General features: G+C 36.6%; 1 protein-coding gene across 1 annotated transcript in view; it reads left to right on the forward strand.

Moving 5' to 3' along the window:
• The window catches only part of ADAM28 (ADAM metallopeptidase domain 28), a 60064-nt gene that overhangs the window by 27972 nt on the left and 11050 nt on the right, over nucleotides 1–21042 (forward strand). The window contains exons 10-18 of the mRNA XM_082468883.1: nucleotides 862–946; nucleotides 7318–7448; nucleotides 10045–10222; nucleotides 11514–11603; nucleotides 14396–14591; nucleotides 17278–17380; nucleotides 19420–19579; nucleotides 20286–20366; nucleotides 20688–20766. Coding sequence (XP_082325009.1) covers nucleotides 862–946; nucleotides 7318–7448; nucleotides 10045–10222; nucleotides 11514–11603; nucleotides 14396–14591; nucleotides 17278–17380; nucleotides 19420–19579; nucleotides 20286–20366; nucleotides 20688–20766 — 1103 coding nt within the window. The remainder of the gene's footprint in view (nucleotides 1–861; nucleotides 947–7317; nucleotides 7449–10044; nucleotides 10223–11513; nucleotides 11604–14395; nucleotides 14592–17277; nucleotides 17381–19419; nucleotides 19580–20285; nucleotides 20367–20687; nucleotides 20767–21042) is intronic.

Genomic DNA, 21042 nt, shown 5'->3' on the forward strand with positions numbered 1-21042 from the left:
TGGAAAGTGGCAGGAAGTTCTCTAATTTCCTCATTTTTCATGGCAAAATGTGTACTTGCCATTCTTTATGTTGATAAGTGGGAAAATATAGGTTCAACTTTTTATGTAAATGCACCTATAAGGGAATTTTTAAAATGATGCATACTTGCAAATTTCTAGATGCAAATCGGTCAGATTCTTAACAGACAATAATAACAGAATAATAATAACCAAAAAAGCACATGGAATTATTAAAAATTGAAAGAAAAAATGAAACAAAACCAAAATAGAAATTAAAATTACTAAAGACCAAATATATCATCTATGTAAATAAATGCAAGTGGTTCAAATGTCTCTCCAATAGGACAAATATTGCAAATGCATAAATGCTTCAATAACACAAATACTTATAGAATGAGCCCAAACTTAAATCAAGCTACAGCTAAAACAGTGCAAAAATAAAAGTAAACGTATATAAAAATACATGAGGAGAATATAAATTAAAGCGAGACATGTTTCATCTTAATTTATATATTTATATAGATTTATACATACATATGTACATATAAAGCAAAACATTTGTTAGAAAAAAAATCCCCCTTTATTTCCTGACAAGAGATGAATTCCACAATGAAAAATATAAGAATCATGAGTAAGAGATATAAAATATTAAAGTGATTACTCCCAGATGCTTGCATTTAGGTGGTATGAAAACCATCATATTTTAAAAAATGCCTTCTGCAAACTCAAATGCTGAAGGAAATATTTGAGTGATGATTTGCGATGTGAGTTTCTCTGTTAATTAGTTAGGGTTCTGGATGAATTGTCTATAGAAAATATACTTAGAGTCATAAGCTTTATCAATTTCTCTCTTTTTCGCAGGGCAAGTGAATTTTCTGGAACAACTGTGGGCCTTGCTTTCACGTCTACAATGTGCTCTCCGTATCATTCTGTTGGCATTGTTCAGGTTTGTTTAAACTGTTGGTTCTACAGCTCAAGACTGTCAAATGCTGTTCTGCTCCATCTATTGAGAAGGTCATGTAGTTTTTCTCCTTTGGTCCTTTGGCATGGTAAAAAACAGTGACTGAATTTCAAATATTGAATCAATCTTGCATATCCAGTATAAACCCAACATGGTCATAATGTATTATTTGTATATATGCTGGAGTCAACATGATAACATATGTTGAGGATTTTTGCATCTATATTCATGAGGGATATTAGTCTGTAGTTATCTTATCCTGTAATGTGTTTTTCAGGTTTTGTTATTAGAGCAAATATCAGGGTAAAGCTGGCCACATAAAATGATGTGCTCCCAACTCTTCGATTTTCTGGAATATTTGAGTAAAATTAGTATTATTCCTTCCTGAAATGTTCGGTATAATTCACCAGTAAAACCATATGGGTCTGGCATTTCTTTGTGGAAAATTTTTAAACTACATTTTCAATTTCTTCAATAGATATTGGACTTCTCAGGTTATTTATTTATCTCTTCTTGAGTGAGCCTTGGTAGTTTGTGTCTTCAAGGAAAGTTGTCCATTTCATTTAAGTTGGCATATATTTGTTGATGATATTCCTTTACTATCCTTTTAATATCTGTAGGATTTATAGTGATTTTCCCTCTATCATTCATGATATTAGTAATTTGTGGGGGTTTTTTTCCCCATGATCAGTCTGGCCAAAGGTATATCAATTTTATTGATCTCAAGGAAACAGTTTTTGCTTTACTGAGGCTTTCCTAGTTTCAATTTCATTGATTTCCGCTCTTCTCTTGATTATTGATTTTTTTCTGCATTCTCTGCATTTAATTTGTTACTCTTTTTCTAGTTACTTAAGGAAGAATTTTAGATTGTGAATTTGAGGGTTTTCTTCTTTTCACATATAATCATTTAGGAGTTAGCAGTTAGGAGTTAGGGCTTCAACATATGAATTAGTGGGCGGGACACAATTTAGTTCATAGGAGTCTGGGAATATACTTTGTAGAATTTTGATATTTTAAATTTTTTTGATGTTTGTTCTTGGTCATTACCCCATATGAACTTCAAAAAGAATGTGTCCTGCTGTTGTTGGAGTGTTCTGTAATTGTCAATTATGTCAAGTTGACTTATAGTGTTGTTCAGTTCTTTTGAATCGTTTATGGAGAGAGTGTTTAAGTACCCAAGCAGAACTGTAGATGTGTCTGTTTCTTCTTTCAATTCTATAAGTTTCACTTCATGTATTTTGAAGCTCTATTGTAAAGTGAATACACAGAGTTGTCATGTCTTGTTGGAGAACTGATCCATTTATCATATTATGTCCCTCTATTTCCCTGAAATATTCCTATTCTGAAGTCTACTTTGTTCAAATTCAGTATAATCACTCCAATACTTTGTGGCTATAGTGTACTTGATACAACCTCTTCCTTACTTTTATTTTTAGCATATGTATTTCTTTACATTTAAAGAAGGTTTCTGCTAGACAGTATATACTTGGATTTTATTTTTTATCTAATCTGACAATCTGTCTTTTATTTGGTATGTTTAAATAATTTATATGTAATATCATTATTGATATTGTTGGATTAAAATCTTTCATTTTGCTAGATGTTTCCTATGCCATCTCTTCTATTTTTTTCTGCCTTTTTAGGATTGAGTATATAAAAAAAAATTTCATTTATCTCCATTATTAGCTTTTTATTGATTTGTTTCTTTTTAATGGTTACCCTGGGGTTTATTATACATCTCTGCTTGTATGTTTTACCTTGAAATGGTATTAACTGGTTCACATATAGTATAAGGACTTTACAAGGGAGCACCTCTAATTACTCCCTTCCATCCTTTGTGCTATTTTTATCAAATGTTTAACTTCGCATGTACTATAAATACAATATACATTGTTACTAATTTTTCTTTAAAAGTCATCTTGCCGTGCAATTTGAAATGAGAAAAAATTAGTTTTCCATTTATCTTATCTTTACTGGTGCTTATTTTGGTTACATTACCAACATTCTTCATTTCTTTGCAGAGAGAAAATTTCTATCTGGCATAATAATATTTCTTCTTCCATAAGAATTTTTAAAAAATATTTCTTATAATACTAGTCTCCTGTCCATGAATTCTTTCCATTTTTTTAAGAAGATGACCTTATCTCTCTTTCCTTTTTGTATATATATTTCACTGGGTTTACAATTCTGGGTGGATAGCATTTTTCTTTCAGCACTTTTAGTGATTTCACTGTCTGCTGGAGTTCCTAACGAGAAATCTGCTGTAACTTTACCTTTGTTCCTCTCTAATGTGTGTGGGTTTCTTTTTTTTTTTTCTGATTTTAAGATTTTTCCTTTGTCCTTAATTTCTTCAATTTGATTATAATTATAATTATGTTATAACTAAGGGGTTTTTGTGGGGAGAGGTAATTATCCTACTTAGTGTTCCTTTGTCCTGGGGCTTGGTATTTGTGATTAATTTTGGAAAATTTTAGGCCATTATGTCTTCAAATATTTCTTCTATTCCATTCTCATCCTTTTTACTTTCTGGGATTTCAATTACATATAAGTAATTGAACATATATGTACGATCATTCTATATTACCCCACAAAACTTGTATCTCCATTGTTTGTTTCATTTTGTTTGGTTTTTCCTTTTTATCATTTTTTTCACTTCGTGTTGCCATTTGGGTAATTTCTGTTGAAATATTAAATCCACTGATTCCTTCCTCAGCTATTCCGGATCTACTGTTAAGCCTATGGAAGGCATTATTCATCTCTGTTACTGTCTTTTTCAATTCTAGTGTTTCCATTTGATTCTCTCTTATGGTGTCCAACTCTCTGCTGAAATTTTCCATCCAGTCTTATATGATATTCATCTTTTCCACTGGAGCTTTTAACACATTAATCATAGTTATTTTAAAGTGCCTCTCCGAAAGCACTAATAACCTGAGTCTGGTTCTGTTGATTGGCAGGGTATTGTTTTTTCTTGTTTCTTTTTTTTTTTTTTTTGGATGCCTTATTATTTTTTGTTGAAAGTTAGGCATCTTGTGAAAGGCAGTAGTCTGAGGTGAATAATTTTCTTTTTCTTTTTTTTGGCCTGGAAATGATCACTTCTTTCCTTCTTCTAGGACTTCAGTGTGAGGATTTGAATCAATCTAGCAGGAGTTGAGCTGGGTTCGGGATTTTTTGGCTGGTATGGCCATCCTCAGTACATCACAGATGTTACATTCCTGTCACATTATTTTGTGTTTAGAATGAAGGATGGTTTGCCAGATTTTTTCTCACTGTGTGTTCCACACTCATCTTTAGGGCTTTACTGCACCTCACAGGGAGTCTCTTTAAGCTGTTATCCATCTCCCGTCAATAGGTTGTTGTTACTTGTTACTGGATGATCGTTGGACTTTTGGTGGGAGGAGGGCGTTCCCTTCTGTTCTCATTAAGCTCAGTCTTAGGCAAGTCCTGCATCTCTTAATTTCTGGCGTGGGTCCTTCTAGTGATCCTGTCCGACTGCCAGATGGTAGAGACGTCTAGTGATGTAAACCCAGCAGGCATTCCTGCCCCTTCTGCCCCTCCCCTCCAGTGGTAGAGGTTTTTTGGTTTTGGGGGGGGGTTTCCCTTTCTTTTTCTTTTTCAAAGTTGCATTGAGACTTCACCAGTGCCTTGAGGGTGACAAGATTTGTTGCCCTTCTCTCAGAAGTTTAAGACCTTAGTTAGGGCTAGGACTAGAGTAAGCCAAGTGAGGCACTTAGCTCACCCTGGTGCTGGTCATGTTTGCTCCATTACAGGGATAAGGGAGAAGGATCGTGAAGGGGTTTCATGACTTTGCTACTGCTGTTCTGCTCCCCCAGGTCAATACCATGATGGAGGATTTCCCAGAACTCTCACTTAGTGACGTCATGTGGAGAAAAATCTGTGAATAGGTGGGAATTCCTCTTATGTCTGAATTCCTCACATTTTGCATATTCTCTTGCTATTCCACAATCAACATTTATCAGTTTTTTTGGGGTTTTTTTGGTGTTTTCACCACACTTTTTTTTTTTTAATAGATCTTTACTGGAGCATAACTGCTTCACAATACTGCAGTAGCCTCTGTCACACAACAAAGTGAATCAGCCACATGCACACATACATCCCCATATCCCCTCCCTCTTGAGTCTCCCTCCCACCCTCCCTATCCCACCCCTCTAGGTCATTGCAAAGCACCGAGCTGATCTCCCTGTGCTATGCTGCTGCTTCCCACTAGGTGACAATTTTACATTTGGTAGAGTATATATGTCAATGCTACTCTCACTTTGCATCAGTTTTTAATGTTTTGTATGAGTTATTACTGGCATCTGGTAGTGTCTGCCCCAGGTAAACAGAAGTTCATGTCCATCTCTCCCACTAGGTGCCAGCCTGTCTTTCTTTAGATTTCAGCCTTGTTGCCTTGTGACCTCAGCTCTAGGATTGGTTCTAGAAAATTGTGAATCTGACTGCAATAAATTTGGGTGTGATGCTCTGTCCAGCTTTCTATTATCTGGTGATGGGAAACAGGGGTCAGGGAATTCTCATCTGACTTTGTCTAATTTCAGTTTTCAGCAGGCCCTGGGTCTCAGCAGTTAGGCTTTCTCAGTGATCCTGCATCCTTTCAATGGCAGCAAAACTCTGCTTTCTGACTTTTGCAGATCATTCCTGGAAGAGAGTTTCCTGGCCCTCCTGCAATGGCAGAAAACCTCAATTGATATCAATATAGGATCTTAGGCTCAGGATTTTTGTCTGCCCCTCTCTCTTAGGAGCAGAGGTTTTTGTAGTTTTGTGTGGGGTGTTTGTGTGTGTGTGTGTGTGTGTGTGTGTGTGTGTGTGTGTTAAACTCGTGCCCTATCTGTAACAGGTCTTCAGTTCTGCTATAGGTTGTTGCTACTTCTCCCGTCAGTGAATATGTATATATCTCTACAATATGTCTTATGAGTCTGGGTTTATGATAGGCTTCCTATCACAAACAGAGGAAGTAAAATATGTATTTTAAAACTTGGAAGTGCCTACCATAAAATTGGAAGAGAAACTAGCCTACTTAAAGCAATAGTTAATAATATATGATAGTAACATCCATAAGATGTTATGGAAAAAACCTGAACAAACTTTTTGGCCAACCCAATAGACTTAAAACTGCAGTAGGAATCCAGAGGAGAGGATTGTTGATGAAGAGTAATGTGGTCAGGAAAAGTTGCATTAAGATGAACCTCAAAGCATGGATTGGATTTAAGGGGAAGAGAGGATGGAGGTAATTCCAGTAGAAAAAACACATTTAAGTTTTGAAAATAATTATTTAAAGGAAGGTACCCTAAATTTGAAGGAACCTCAAATAAGGCAATCTGGAAAGTGTCTATTTAAACACATTTCTTTTTTTCTTAAATTGGTTGGTTTGTTTTTGTCCCCACTGAAGACACTCCATTTTAATAGATAGTAAGGTTACCAGGTTCATCTCAACAGGATGAAACAATATTGTGAGTGGTAGGTATTAACTTCCTGTCTCACATAAGTGTTCCTTGTTTGCCAGCCTTGTACTGTGCCTGATGGACTTCTCTATTTTGTTCTTTGAAATGAAGTACATAAGGGAATCAGTTTTCTGTGGGTGGGTTTTATTGGCAGATTCCTGTATCCCTACTGGGAAATTACAACCAGCAATGATTCTTTAGTGTTGTTTTATTGCTTCTGGATAACTTGGAGGCCCTGGTCCAACACCTTTAATCAGAAACAATCTGGTAATGAAGTTGGCTACTAGCTGAACTTCATGCAATAAGGCAAGTCTGGAGTTGACTGATGTCTAGTCTTGGCAGTAGTAGATTTGAAAAAGATACCAGTGGTTCTAAAGTTCTAGGTTCATGAGCACTTCTAGATCCCTATGAACTAAATACATTAAAGACCTCCAATTATTGATAAATTGGAAAGAATTTGAAAAACAATCCGAATGTGAGGGGGGAGGTAAATCAGTTTTAAAAAATTCTAACTTCTTATTATTGTTGAAAATAAGGTTGTCATTATCCGTCATGGCAGGAAATAACAAAAATTTTCATTATAGGGACCCATTGACAAGAACAGGGAGTAGGCTGTATGCCTTGTGATGGGGATTCAGTACCAAAGGGGTTTGTGTGTGGGGGGAGGGGAGAGACAGCAAGTGATACAGAGACAAAGAGACAAAAGGGCAGAGAAAGTCAGGGTGAGAGGCAGGAGAGAAGGGAAGAGAAGGAGAGAGGGGAAGAGATGGGTAAGGTGAGGAGACTGAAGCTAAAATCAGACTCTCTACTCCACTTGACTACAGTGAAAATACTTATTATGTCCTGAGTGATAAGTCAATTTGCAAACCAGAGGATCTGTCTCCCTATTCTCATCCTCAGGACCACAGTCACAACATGCTTAGCGTTGCAGGGACCATGGCCCATGAAATGGGCCATAACTTCGGAATGTTTCATGACACCTATGCTTGCAAATGCCCTTCTACAGTATGTGTGATGGACAGAGCACTAAGGTGAGCCTTTCTGGGAAGATGCTATTTATCCGTGTTTTGGGTTCACTCTGGGCTGTCATCTTCAGTGACATGTTTAAACTTTCAAATTATTAAATGGCAGTATCAGGACAAAATCATGGATGTGTATCTACACCAAACTACCTTGTACCTCATCTATGTGTAATGTTTTTCACTAACTGAGACATAGTTTAAACATACTGTCTCTTTGCTGTTGGGGTGATGTGTCACTTTATCCTCATCTTAGCTACACAAGATCTGGGTTCAGAAAATCATTAGCATTTATCACATTTTCAGTGAATTCAGATTGAGTGGTGGTAATGGAGAAGTTTTAGAAGAAAAATGTAATTAAAGAAGAATGAAATTAGAACACTTCCTAACACCATACACAAAAGTAAACTCAAAATGGATTAAAGACCTAAAAGGTAAGGCTGGATACTATAAAACTCTTAGAGGAAAACATAGGCAGAACACTCTTTGACATAAACCACAGCAAGATCTTTTTCAATCCACCTCGTAGAGTAATGAAAATAAAAACAAAAATAAACAAATGGGACCTAATTAAACTTAAAAGGTTTTGCACAGCAAAGGAAACCATAAACAAAACAAAAATACAACCCTCAGAAAGGGAGAATATATTTGCAAATGAAGCAACCGACAAGGGATTAATCTCCAAAAATATACAAACAGCTCATGCAGCTCAATATCAAAAAAACAAACAAACCAATCAAAAAATGAGAAGATCTAATTAGACATTTTTCCAAAGAAGACATACAGGTGACTAAAAAGCACATGAAAAGATGCTAAACATCATTAATTATTAGAGAAATGCAAATCAAAACTACAATGAGGTATCACCTCACATGGGTCAGAATGGCCATCATCACAAAATCTACAAACAATAAATGCTGGAGAGGGTGTGGAGAAAAGGGAACCCACCTACACTGTTGGTGGGAATGTAAATTGGTACAGCCACTATGGAGAACAGTATGGAGGTTCCTTAAAGCACTAAAAATAGAGTTACCATTCCCACTCCTGGGCATATATCCAGAGAAAACCATAATTCGAAAAGATACATGCACCCCAATGTTTATTGCAGCATTATTTACGATAGCCAGGACATGGAAGCAACCTAAATGTCCATCAACAGAGGAATGGATAAAGAAGATGTGGTACATATATACAAAGGAATATTACTCAGCCATAAGAAAGAATGAAATAATGCCATTTGCAGAAACATGGATGGACCTAGAGATTGTCATACAGAGTGAACTAAGTCAGACAGAGAAAGACAAATATATGATACCACTTATATGTGGAATCTAAAAAAAGGGTACAAATGAACTTAGCTACAAAACAGAAATAGAGTTACAGATGTAGAAGACAAACTAATGGTTACCAGGGTGTAAAGGGAGGGCAGATAAATTGGGAGACTGGGATTGACATATACACACTACTAGATATAAAATAGATAACTAATAAGGACCTACTGTATAGCACAAGGAACACTATTAAATACTCTGTAATGGCCTATATGGGAAAATAATCTGAAAAAGAGTGGATTTATGTATATGTATAACTGATTCACTTTGCTGTATATGCGAAACTAACACAACATTGTAAAGCAACTATACTCTAATAAAATTTTTTTTTAAAAAAGAAGAATGTTCTCACAGGAAGATGATGAGAGTCTTTGAAAAGAGATTACACATTCCTGCCACACCTTAGGCAAAACTGCCCTGGAATTTTATTTTTAAGAACCCCACAATCCCTTTTATGTGTTCATTTCCTCTCCCAGCTCATTCAAGCTAGGGTTAGTCTCCCATGCCCTTCCACAAAATAGCATATGGCTGCATGCCAGTTACATATCTTATGCTATCTCTCACAGATATTACTGCATTTTAAAAATTTTTTTAAAATTTTATTTAAGTATAGTTGATTTACAATGTTGTGTTAATTTCTTCTGTACAGCAAAGTGACTCAGATAGATAGACATATATATTTTTTTCATATTCTTTTCCATTATGGTTTATCACAGGATATTGAATATAGTTCCCTGTGCTATACAGTATGACCTCGCTGTTTATCCATCCTATGTATAATAGTTTGCCTCTGCTAATCCCAAACTCCCATTCCTTCCCTCCCCCCTACTCCCCTTGGCTACTGCTTTTTTAACCTCATTGTTATTTGTGGAATGAAGAGAGGCTGTCAATAGAAATCCCTCTGAAGGAAAATGAATTCTTAAACATGTAAATAAATATAATTTTAGTGCCTTTAGGACTTCAAAACCAAAATGACCGAAGGCTGAATGAGATTATCTGGATAAATTAGAAGGGTTTTTAGTTTATTAAACAGCAGGCTGGATGCTCTATTTTGAGATGTGACCATACTTGCCTTGCTCATTAAGCCGGAGGTGTTTATACCTGCCCGGGTGGGCTAATTCAGGCGCAAAAATAAGAGCTCATGATTTAGCAGTTGGTGAGTGTATTCCCTTTGATCTTTTGGGTCACGTTTTGAGCGTATCACACCCAATGTCTGATATTTCTCCCTATCTGCTCAGCGTGAATGTATTCCATTTTCTTTTTCCTTACCTTTACAGCTTCTACATACCTACGGACTTCAGTTCCTGCAGCCGTGTCAGCTACGAAAAATTCTTGGAAGATAAATTATCCAATTGCCTCTTTAACGTTCCGCTGCCTACAGATATCATATCCACCCCGATCTGTGGGAACCAGTTGATAGAAATGGGAGAAGACTGTGACTGTGGGACCCCCGAGGTACCACCAAGTTCTTTCTAAAATGATCTACTTTGTTTTTCAATTGCTGAGAGATAAACTATCAAAGAATGTGCGGTTCACTAAAAAAATCACACTTCTTGTAATTTTGTAAATGTTTGTTTGTAGACATTTGTCAGGCCAACTTTGGGACTCAGGACTTGTTACCATTTGAAGTGCCTGGCTTAGTCCCATCCTCTTGACAGGGCAGCCAGGATTCTGAATGGGACCTTTGCCCCCATCTTATTAACACCTAATGAGAGTACTAGGCCAAGCTCTCAGGGGGTCGGCTTTTCAGTAACTTCAAAATAGGATTACACATTTATCCCTTCTGTGAGAAAAAGGAATCTTTCCCAGATGATGTTTGTTTGAAAAGGGCAAGAGTTTTAACCCTAAAAATTGGTAACTGAAAATATCTCACTCTGAGGTTCCCAAAGTAGGAGTTTCTCCAAAGCCTTGTGCAGATGCCTGATTTCTCAGAAGCAAGGTGGGGAGAACAAGACAAAGTATACTGCTTTACAGAGAGCTGAATTAAATGTCAAACTTGAATAAAGAACTATATTTTTAGATTTTCAGTACATGCTCTAGAGATTAAGTTTACTGCTATATAGATACAAAATTGATGAGCTGAACTAAGTATGTTCTATAACTATTCAGAGGAATTTGATTTTCAAAAACTGTCCCTTTCTTTTGTTTTCTCTCATATTTCACCAAAAATAGACCATGTTCAGTATTACTATGGGAGATTGCGGGAACTAGAAAAGATATTCAAATAAAAAAATGATATAAGTAGAATTCAGATAAACTCAGTATTTCTTTTTTTTTTTAAATTAATTAATTAATTTATTTATTTTTGCCTGTGTTGGGTCTTCGTTTCTGTGCGAGGGCTTTCTCTAGTTGCGGCAAGCGGGGGCCACTCTTCATCGCGGTGCGCGGGCCTCTCACTATCGTGGCCTCTCTTGTTGCGGAGCACAGGCTCCAGATGCGCAGGCTCAGTAGTTGTGGCTCACGGGCCCAGTTGCTCCGCGGCATGTGGGATCTTCCCAGACCAGGGCTCGAACCCGTGTCCCCTGCATTGGCAGGCAGATTCTCAACCACTGCGCCACCAGGGAAGCCCCCAAACTCAGTATTTCTAATGTTAAACTTTGTTCTTTTTTTTTTTTAATTTCCCCCCAAATCATTTTCAGACTGCATCAAAGAAAGGTCTGTGTGATGAATAAATTGTATTATGAACTGTGCCGAAATGAGACCAAAAGGTAATCTTGCATTTGCATTTGTTTCTGGTATTTCTTAGGAATGTACCAACGTTTGCTGTGATGCAAAAACATGTAAAATCAAAGCAAATTTTCAATGTGCAGTAGGGAAATGCTGTGAAAAATGCCGGGTAAGATTATTATTTTATTCTATCTTAATAATTATGATTACTCTTTGTTTTTTCTGTATTAAAATCTTAGGGATTATGTTAAATGAAATAGGCAAAGTAATATTTTTCTGTCTATAAAATAATGTTACCTACCATCTATCAAGTCCTCACTGAGTACTTTGCGAAGATGGGCTCTTTAATCTTCCAACAGCCTTTTGAAGTGTATATTATTATTTAATTTTGTTTTCGAGGGGACAGAGTCTCAGAACAGATAATGTACAAAATAATACAGCCATTAAATGGTGAAAGCCAAGTATGATCAGTTCCAAAGCCAATGCTTTGTTACTCCCACCTGCTATTTCCTCTGATGCCGTGTGACACTCTTGGACCAAATCCAGTAATTGCTTGCATATCCCTTTTGTCGGCAAAAAATTAATCAGTCGATCTAAGAAAGAAATGGAAAATTTTATTCTAGCCAAATTGAGGATTATAACCGGGGAAGAGCATCTCAGAAAGCTCCAAAAACTGTTGAGCCAGTTAGAAGTCAAAGCACAGTTGTGTAAGTTTTTTGAGACAGAGGGCTGTACGTTAAATGGCATATGATTGATAATTTACACAATCAATATCTAAGCGTCACCATGGTCCCTTACAAGATCAAGAAGGAATGTTATCTTTTAAGGAGTTATCTTGTTGGTGCTGGGAGTATGTTGGTCTTTATGGTTGAGCAGGTATTTCTGCTGATGGGGAGGTCTGGTCAATGCCTAATGCAGATACGCAGTGCACGGTGTGGGGAGAGAGGAGGCCAGAGGGCAGAGACAATTTCTTATGTTTAAATTTTCCGTGTCTTGCCATAAAATATGAATTTTATTTCACACTTTAATATGGTGTAGTGGAAAAGCTTTTAATTTTAATAATATAGGGGTTCCTCTGTCTTCAACCTTTGAAGTCACTTCCGGGTGAAATTCTTAGAAAAAAGACATAAGGTGAGGATGCCGTGTCATTTTCTCTGGGGGGCTTTTTTGACTTTCTCTTCCAGCTAGAGTTCAGCATGTTACATTCTACTGTTGCAGAGAATTCTCTGTTATGATTATTTGTTTATGTGTCTTCTTAGTTAGACTGATTCTTAATGTCTGGAGTCTGATTCATGCTCACCTAACACAGAACTGCGTTCATTTTAAAAGCCCAATAACCATCTGTAAAAGGAATGTGCAGATGGCATGCCAGGTTATAGGCAGTGTTTGAGATAGGTTTTTGTTTGTTTCTTTTTTCTTTTCTTTTTTTAATGTTGGAGGGAGAGGAAAGAAATAAAGGAGGCCAAAATGAAGAAAATTTGAGAACTTAAGCAGTATTCAACAAGTGTTTATTAAGTCTTGTTTGTTAGAGATTATGGGTGATAAAGAAAACTAGTATTTGACTTCAAAAATCTTGCTATTTCTTTAGGGTGATGATATACATAACTAAAACAGATGAAAATATGTTACATGATTAAATGCTCAGTTAGATATTATAATGACAGATGGCCATTATATGGGTAACAGTTTCCACATATATTTTCACTTAATGTTCATAATGACCTTATAAAGTTAATATTGGATCGGGAAATGGATTTTCAGAGAGATTAAATCCATTTGCTAAGGGTACACATCTAGCCACTGGCAGAGCCAAGATTCAAACCTGTATCTTTCAAATCCAAATTCAGGGCTCTTTTCCTACCATATGTAGAAAAGATGAACAGTGATTTGCATTGAAGAGGTCAGAGGAGACTTCATGGAAAATGAGGCTTTCAATTAGTCTGGAAAGCAGTGAGTAGATTTTAGATAAATAGAAAGAAAAAATTCCAAGTGAGCAGGCAAGGAGAAAGAAGAAAGAAAAGAAGATATACGCATGGTTTGTGTGACATCTGGTAAGAAAGCTAGTCTGACTGGAGTAGGGGGGGCTTGAATTTGGAGGGTCTCATATGCTCTGATGAAAATTTGGATTTTTCAAAAAATATTTATTTATTTATTTGGCTGTGCTGGATCTTAGTTTTGGCACATTCTTTCACCAGCGTAAAGATATGGAAAGCCTTTTGATGATATGAGAGCATGCCTTCTCACTTCTACTAGAGAAGGTATGCTTCCAATATCCACAGAGGCCTCTTCAGATTTGTACAAATGGCAGAATTTCTTTTCCTAAAGTTTCTCTGAGCTCATAAGAGCAAGACTCGCAATAATAGATTGCAATGGAATTAACACATGAAATGAATATTTGGTTGTTTCCTCCTTCTGATAAATCATTCCATAGAAAGATGTGAGTTGAAAAGAAATATCTGAACATACAATAAAAGGAATTAAGGATTAGGAAACTCTATGCCTGGGAAAGTCTCAGAGCATGCTGATCTGAGCTTGTAAACTTATCTTCCTTACTATGGAAGATTTACTTCACCAGTAAATCTCTGAAGCTGCAGATTTAAATCTCCTTGAAAAGCTTGTCAAAGATGCATTCAGCAAAGGGAGAAATAACTTCCTTCTTTCCATCTAAGATATTGCTCAGTTTTCTTCTGTATTTTTTCATTGTTATTTCTATAACGTTTGCTCTACAAATTCAGAATTATTGATTGCTTAAAGACTCAGGGCTTGGCCAAAGTCAATAGAAGTGACATTATAGGAGATGGCTTTAGCTTACACAATGAAAACGTGAACTAAAATAGAACGATGCCTCTAACTACGTTACCAAACAAAGGCCACAGGGAAAATATTATTTGAATCAATTTGAGACATTAGGGTTAAGTCAGGTGGAAAAAAAGCCTTCTCTCCAATTTTATTTCCCTACAGTTTAAAAAGGCTGGTGAGGTGTGCAGACCAGCAAAAGATGAGTGTGACCTGCTCGAAATGTGTGATGGCAAATCCGGTCTTTGCCCCGATGATCGATTCCAAGTCAATGGCTTCCCCTGCCAAAATGGGAAGGGCTACTGCTTGATGGGGATGTGCCCCACCCTGGAGGAGCAGTGCACCGAGCTATGGGGACCAGGTAGGAGGACAAACCCCAGTGATGCTGGCACTGCCTTTGTACATACAAAGGAAAATCGTATCACTCCAAGTGACAGTGTTTAATCATGGCCAAAGTAGCATTCTGTCCCTTTCTTCCATCTTAGAAACTGTGCCACTGCTCAAAATCCTGGATAAGTGGAGAATTTTGGTGCTGCTAGATTTAGCAAATAAAAATAAGGACAGTCCAGTTAAATGTGAATTTCAGATTAACAATTTTTGTGTGTATGTCAGTATGTCTCATGCAATATTTGAGTTAGACTTATGCTGAAAAAAAGTCTTTGTTTATCTGGAATTTAAATTTAACAGGATGTCCTGTACGTTATCTGGCACCTCTAACCAAAATCCTTCCCAGTTAAGCAGACCCTTGGAAGTGTGTGTGTGTGTGTGTGTGTGTGTGTGTGTGTATAGGGGTGGAATGCAAAGGAGCAGTGAGGAAAATTGAAAGTTCTTAAAATGTTTATTTTGTCCACAATACCAGAATTTTAGAGGTCATATTCTCTGATTACACCATAAAAAAGAAATTAAAAGTAAAAGCATAACTTAAGAATCTTCAAAAACTTTAAACCCAAATTTAAATTATGCTAAATAACTTGATTAGAAGAGCAATTTTTAAAATATCAATTCTTTGGACTTCCTGGATATGATGTATATTGTGTACATATATTTAATTTTCATACCATTTTCTGCTACATTTCCAGATTCCTACTTAAATGGCTGAAGGACTATTTTTAATAGGGAAAATACATATTCCTAAAAATATTTGAAGAAGGTTATCATATGCTGGAAACTTTCCATAATTCCTGAAAATATACATAAGACAAGATGAAAGAAAGCAACAAAAATCACTGATTGACAATACACCCAGAAAAAAAGAAACCTGGGAAATAAATGAACAGGAACCTAGAAAAAACCCTGAATGAAAGCCTCTGTATCAGACTAGGGTGAGCTGAGACACAATTTGAGGAGAAAGCTTGATACCACTGGCGCATCAGGAAGTGCTCTGATGGTCTGGAATTCGGTTCTGGCTCTCCTCCAGTTTATAGGTAATGCAGATGGACGTGCTAAGTTACAGGTGCAAGCAAAGATGGCTTTGCTGGTTAAAGAACTTGTACTTCCTTGGCTAACTTCAGTACATGGCAGAAACCTGGGGAAAGGGAATCTTCAGCACAGAGATGAAGCTCTGAACATCTCCTTTGTTACTTGGCTATAAATCACTGCGATAAAAACTTACTTTTCTTCTTTTTGCCTGACCCTTCAATATCGCCTCCCTTACAAATCCGTAACTTTTCTAGTACCTAGACACTGTTTTGTTCATAGTTGTTATTCCCAGTGTATCCTAGCACAGGGCCTGACTTTAGTAAATGTTCCAAGTGATCTATTGAATTAATGTTGAATATATTTATCCAATATTGGAAGAGAGAAGAACTTTTAAATCATATATTTAAAGGTGGCCTTTATAAAAGACCAGAAGAATAGATCTGCCTAAATAAAATTTCAAATTTTACAGTTCACAAGGATCACACATTTATTTTAAATTAGTCTTCAAAATTTGAAAAGTCTTATAACACATATAAGGGGGAAAAATCACTGTCTTTAACCTCCTATAAATCATTTGGAATTCCAAATATTGAAAATGTGACTAAGGAATAAACAGGCAATTCATCATAAAGAAGTACAAGTGTTTAATAAACATTAAAATCATTTTAACTCACAAGCAAGAAGTATGAAATACTATTAATACATCAGCACATGCAATATATGGTAAGAAATATAAATGAAGACAAGTTAATCTTCTACACTTGTTAAATTGCAAAGCTTTGTTACAGTTAATACTTAGTGTTGGTGAGGATGTGACAAAACACTTAGTTTAATATGCTCTGGTAAGAGTATGAATTAGTACAATCTTTTCACAGAGAATTTGGAAAAATGTATGTGCAACCTAAAAAGAAAATGTGCTCCTTTCCTTAGCAATAGTACCCAGGAATATATTTACAAAGGATTTTCAGCCAGCATTTTCTTTCTGAACCATGTACTACAGACCAGGCACTCTTCTCAGTGGCTCACATATATTAACTCATTTAATTCTCATAATAACGCTATGGGGAAGGTACTATTATAGAATCCTCATTTTTACACAGAGCAAACCAAGAGGTTAAGGCACTTGCCAAAGATCACACAGCTCTTACTTAACGCCTGAGCTCTTAACCACTGTGTTCTGTTGCCCCAGTTGATGGGGATCTGAGGAAGATTACATGAGAAATTAAACATGCGATGCTCATCTCTGTGCCTGGCAGAGTAGAAGTTTGACTAAGCACAGCATGTACTTGTCACAGCTGCACCCTCCAGCAGGATAACATTCCAGTATCTGCCTGTGGGCTGCTACTACGATAACTACAGCTCTTCCAGCTAAGTCTTCAATCATCCAGATGTTTCCAAATATTTAGATAGCCGTTATTCAAAAATAGGCTATCTAAAAGATTGTTTTAACTCCAGCCATCTCTCTTGATATCAAACCAGTGCAACCTATATTTCCAAGAAGGGTCAAGGGGATGATGCTAAAATTGTATTCCTCATGCTGGTTTTCTGTTTCATGAATCCTTTATGGCACTGAACTATTTATCTCTTTTCTTTTCAACTGTGTGCCTGCTGACTATGCCTGGTCCCAGGAACCCAGGTTGCAGATAAGTCATGTTTTAGCAGGAATGAAGGTGGGTCAAGTTACGGGTACTGTCGAAAAGTGGATGACACACGCATTCCCTGTAAAGCAAAGTAAGTGGCCTTGTTATATGAACCTTCCTGCTCATTTTGACACATTCTGATTTATCCCATTTAAAGAGAAAGTGAATTTGGACATCATTCATTTGATAAACATTCATTGAGTGACTATTATATGCTACATTTTAGGCTAGGCACTGAGTTAAAAAGACAAATAGGGAATGATCCCCTTTTTCCAGTCTCTCATAATGGATGCTTCAAAGGACACCAAGTACAGCTGTTGTTAAATAGAATGAATGTTTGAGACCGAGCATGCAATAGTTAAATGGGCCTGCTTGGAAATTTGCACACTGATTCTCCAGTATACTTTAGATGCTTTTCCATCTAGTGTCTTTCATTATGATTCTAGGGTATAAATATGTATCTACTCAGAGGAATAAGCAATACGATGATTGTACAGTTTTATTTAAACTTGCCATGGCATTCCATAAAGAAAAAATACAGTAAGGGAAAGACTGAAAATTTACCTAAAGAATTTGTTTTCCTTTTTGTATTGACAGTCTGAAAAAAATGATAGAACACCATAAGCAATGAACTTGAGATTTTTCTATATATTTTCCTTCGATTCTGCAATTTTAAGATGACATTTAAAATTCAAATGATAACAGATTAAACTTTATACCTGCTCCAAATTTTACACATACAAACTAATGTGTAACCAGAGATTGAATGAAAAAAATCAGCATTTCTCAAAGTTTTTCTTTTAAAATAACACTAATTTTTCTCAATGATAGATATTACCAAACAAACTATATTTTGGCCAGAAGGTCATATCTTGGGTAGTCTGAGCCTCAAAGATAATCATACCCTGTGGGCTCTTCTTTACAGGAAATCAGGGAAAATTATGTAAAAGGCAATATGTGTGGGAGAGTGGGGTGAGAGTGTGGCAATATTTAGTCTGAGAGGTCGTGACAGGGAAAAGAGACTAGGGTAACTCCATCTTTCCTCTGTAGAGTGTATACACCCTTGTCCTGTATAACTTTGCGTGAACACTGGATAATTTCTGCAACCAGAGGCACAAGCATTTCATTTCTTCCCACAGGCTGACCTCCTGGTCACTTCTTGATAGTCTTTGGCTGTAGTGGGAAGTAAGCCTGAAAGTCCCTGTGTCCCTGTGTCCTAGAGCCTTCCTCATAAAGCTCTCCTAAATGATTCAAGAAAAACCCCCTCTCAAGTCTGGAGAGAATGCGTGCCTTTCTCCACTCCTCAATGGTATTTTCTAAAAACCTCAGAGACATCAGAAGAATCTGATTCTACCGCTCTCAGAAGAGGTTTTCAGAGCATTCCTCTAAATTCTGCATAAAGCAATTGTTTCCAATTTTGTTGGCGATGACTTTTTTCCCCTTGCTAGTGAAGGCAAGGCTTTAGTGAGCACTGAGCAGTTTCATCTGAATTTGCAGGGGTTCTTTCAGTAACACACACGATGCTTTGGAGTGACAACCAAGGCTCAGCCTTATACTGATACAACGATAGTCGAGGGAATTATTCTGCTGCCCTTCATGGCAATAAATAACCTTAGCTGAAACAAGACAGAAACTGATTTCCTAGGTGCCCTCCATGATGTTAGACATCCATCCTCCTTATAACTTCTTTCTCCATCATACGTATGACCTCCTCTCCCAAATGTTTCTCTCGGTCTGTGATGGCTTCTCCAACTCCAACCGTCATATTCCAATAAGCAAAAAGGAGAAAATATTGAGGAGAGGACATATACCCTCACGTAAGGCCACCCTCAAGAATCTGCAGTTAAGATTCTGCTTCCTTCCCATTGGCTAGGATTTAGGCAACTGGCCAAAATTTGGGAATATGGGAGACATGGGATTTTTCTCTTGAGCAACATTGTGCCTTGCTAATATTCAATGGTTCTATTACTGAAGAATAAGGGGGAAATTGGTATAAAGGAGAACTAGAAGTCTCTGCCATAGGGGGAAATACCATTAGTTAAATATCGATAGGGAGCTGATTTACATTTGTATAAAACTACATTTTGGATCCTGCTATTTCAAAGGCAGCAAATTTTGGCTTTTCTTCAGTGATGCCATGTGTGGGAAGTTGTTCTGTAATGGTGGGTCAGATTATCTGCTTTGGAAAGGACGTATAATAACGTTCCTGACATGTAAAACATTTGAACCTGAAGACAGCAGTCAAGAAATCAGCATAGTAGCCAATGGAACCAAGTGTGGAGAGAATAAGGTACGTTGAAATGGTGGCTTTTACTCAAAATGTTCTGGTTGTTTGTTCGTTTTGTTTGCTTGCTTCTCAAGGCCTCCTTGTGTTTCATGGAGCACAGTTTTCAAAGCAATGTTTATGCCATTCATGTATACATGACTGCATTCTTCCCTTCAGTGTTATTTAATAAGTACCTATCATGTGCTTAGCACTAGCTTGTTAAATTTAGGTAAATTTTATTTCCCCAAAATTGGTAGGTTCTCAATAAATGACAGCCATTCTGATGATAATAATGAAAAAAATCATAACAATACTATTTATTTTTACATGAATGATAATTATCTTAATATTGGAGATGATGTGATATTACCATATTTTCCATAGTATTTTTGTTTAGGATGGGTACCTTATATCATGTGCAATGCTTAGCTCAGTGCTCTCAGTCTTCAGAGTTGGACTAAAGAGGTGCATTAAAGATGACCCATGAGGAATGACGTGAAGTAAGGAAATCTTCTTTAAAGAGGACTTCCTAAGTATTTTATTATAAAAATTATCTAGATTCCATATTCCTATTTTCAAAAGGATTTGGTGATTTCCCTAATAAAAAGGCAAGTTTGATAACAATAAGAGTAGCTAAAAATACAAGGCTAAATACCAAAGAGTCGACAGTTTGCAGAACTGAAACCACTGGACATTCATGTCTACTTTGTGTTTTTCATATCACTTTCAGGTTTGCATTAATGCAGAATGTGTGGATGTCGAAAGAGCTTACCAATCGGCCAATTGCTCCTCTAAGTGCAAAGGACATGCTGTAAGTCTTGACAACGTTTCCCCAAGCTTGCTGAATCTTGTGTCATTTTAGGTCAGACAGTTTGGATGATGTTAAAATAATGTTTCAGCGTTGAATGATTAAAATTATTATCTAACTCCTCACTAGTTTGATTTAATGAAAAATTCCTTCAAAGAACCTGGTACTGAAATTCCTATTACTGATTCATACATTATGTAGACAGTTGAAAGGCTACAGAGCAGAGGTTATTCTTTTTTTGGAATGGACTTAATTATGGATGAATCGGCCCTCGGGTTGGGGATTAGTCCAGTGAGAAAACTAACAGGATCATTGCTCCTCTAGGTGTGTGACCACGAGCTCCAATGTCAGTGTAAAGAAGGATGGGCCCCTCCTGATTGCGATGGTTCTTCCATGGTCTTCAGTAAGTAATACTGCACATCTAACGTGAGAAAATTTCTCTCCTCTTCCAAGCTTTTATTTCCTGTTACGTAAGATTTCATTGCCTTTTTTCCACTCCTCTTGGAATTCCTATTCTGTAGATATTGAATCCACAATATTAATCCCCAAAGTCTCTCCAGCAACTTTTAAATCATATTTTCCACATTCTTATGTTTTTATGCTACATACAAAAAGATTTCTTGAAATTTTATGTTTGTCATTTTATTTTAATTTTCCAAATTTTCTTGCTTTATGATTG

The sequence above is a fragment of the Balaenoptera physalus genome (genome assembly GCF_965194825.1).
Source record: "Balaenoptera physalus genome assembly, chromosome: 7".
Lineage (NCBI taxonomy): Eukaryota > Metazoa > Chordata > Mammalia > Artiodactyla > Balaenopteridae > Balaenoptera > Balaenoptera physalus.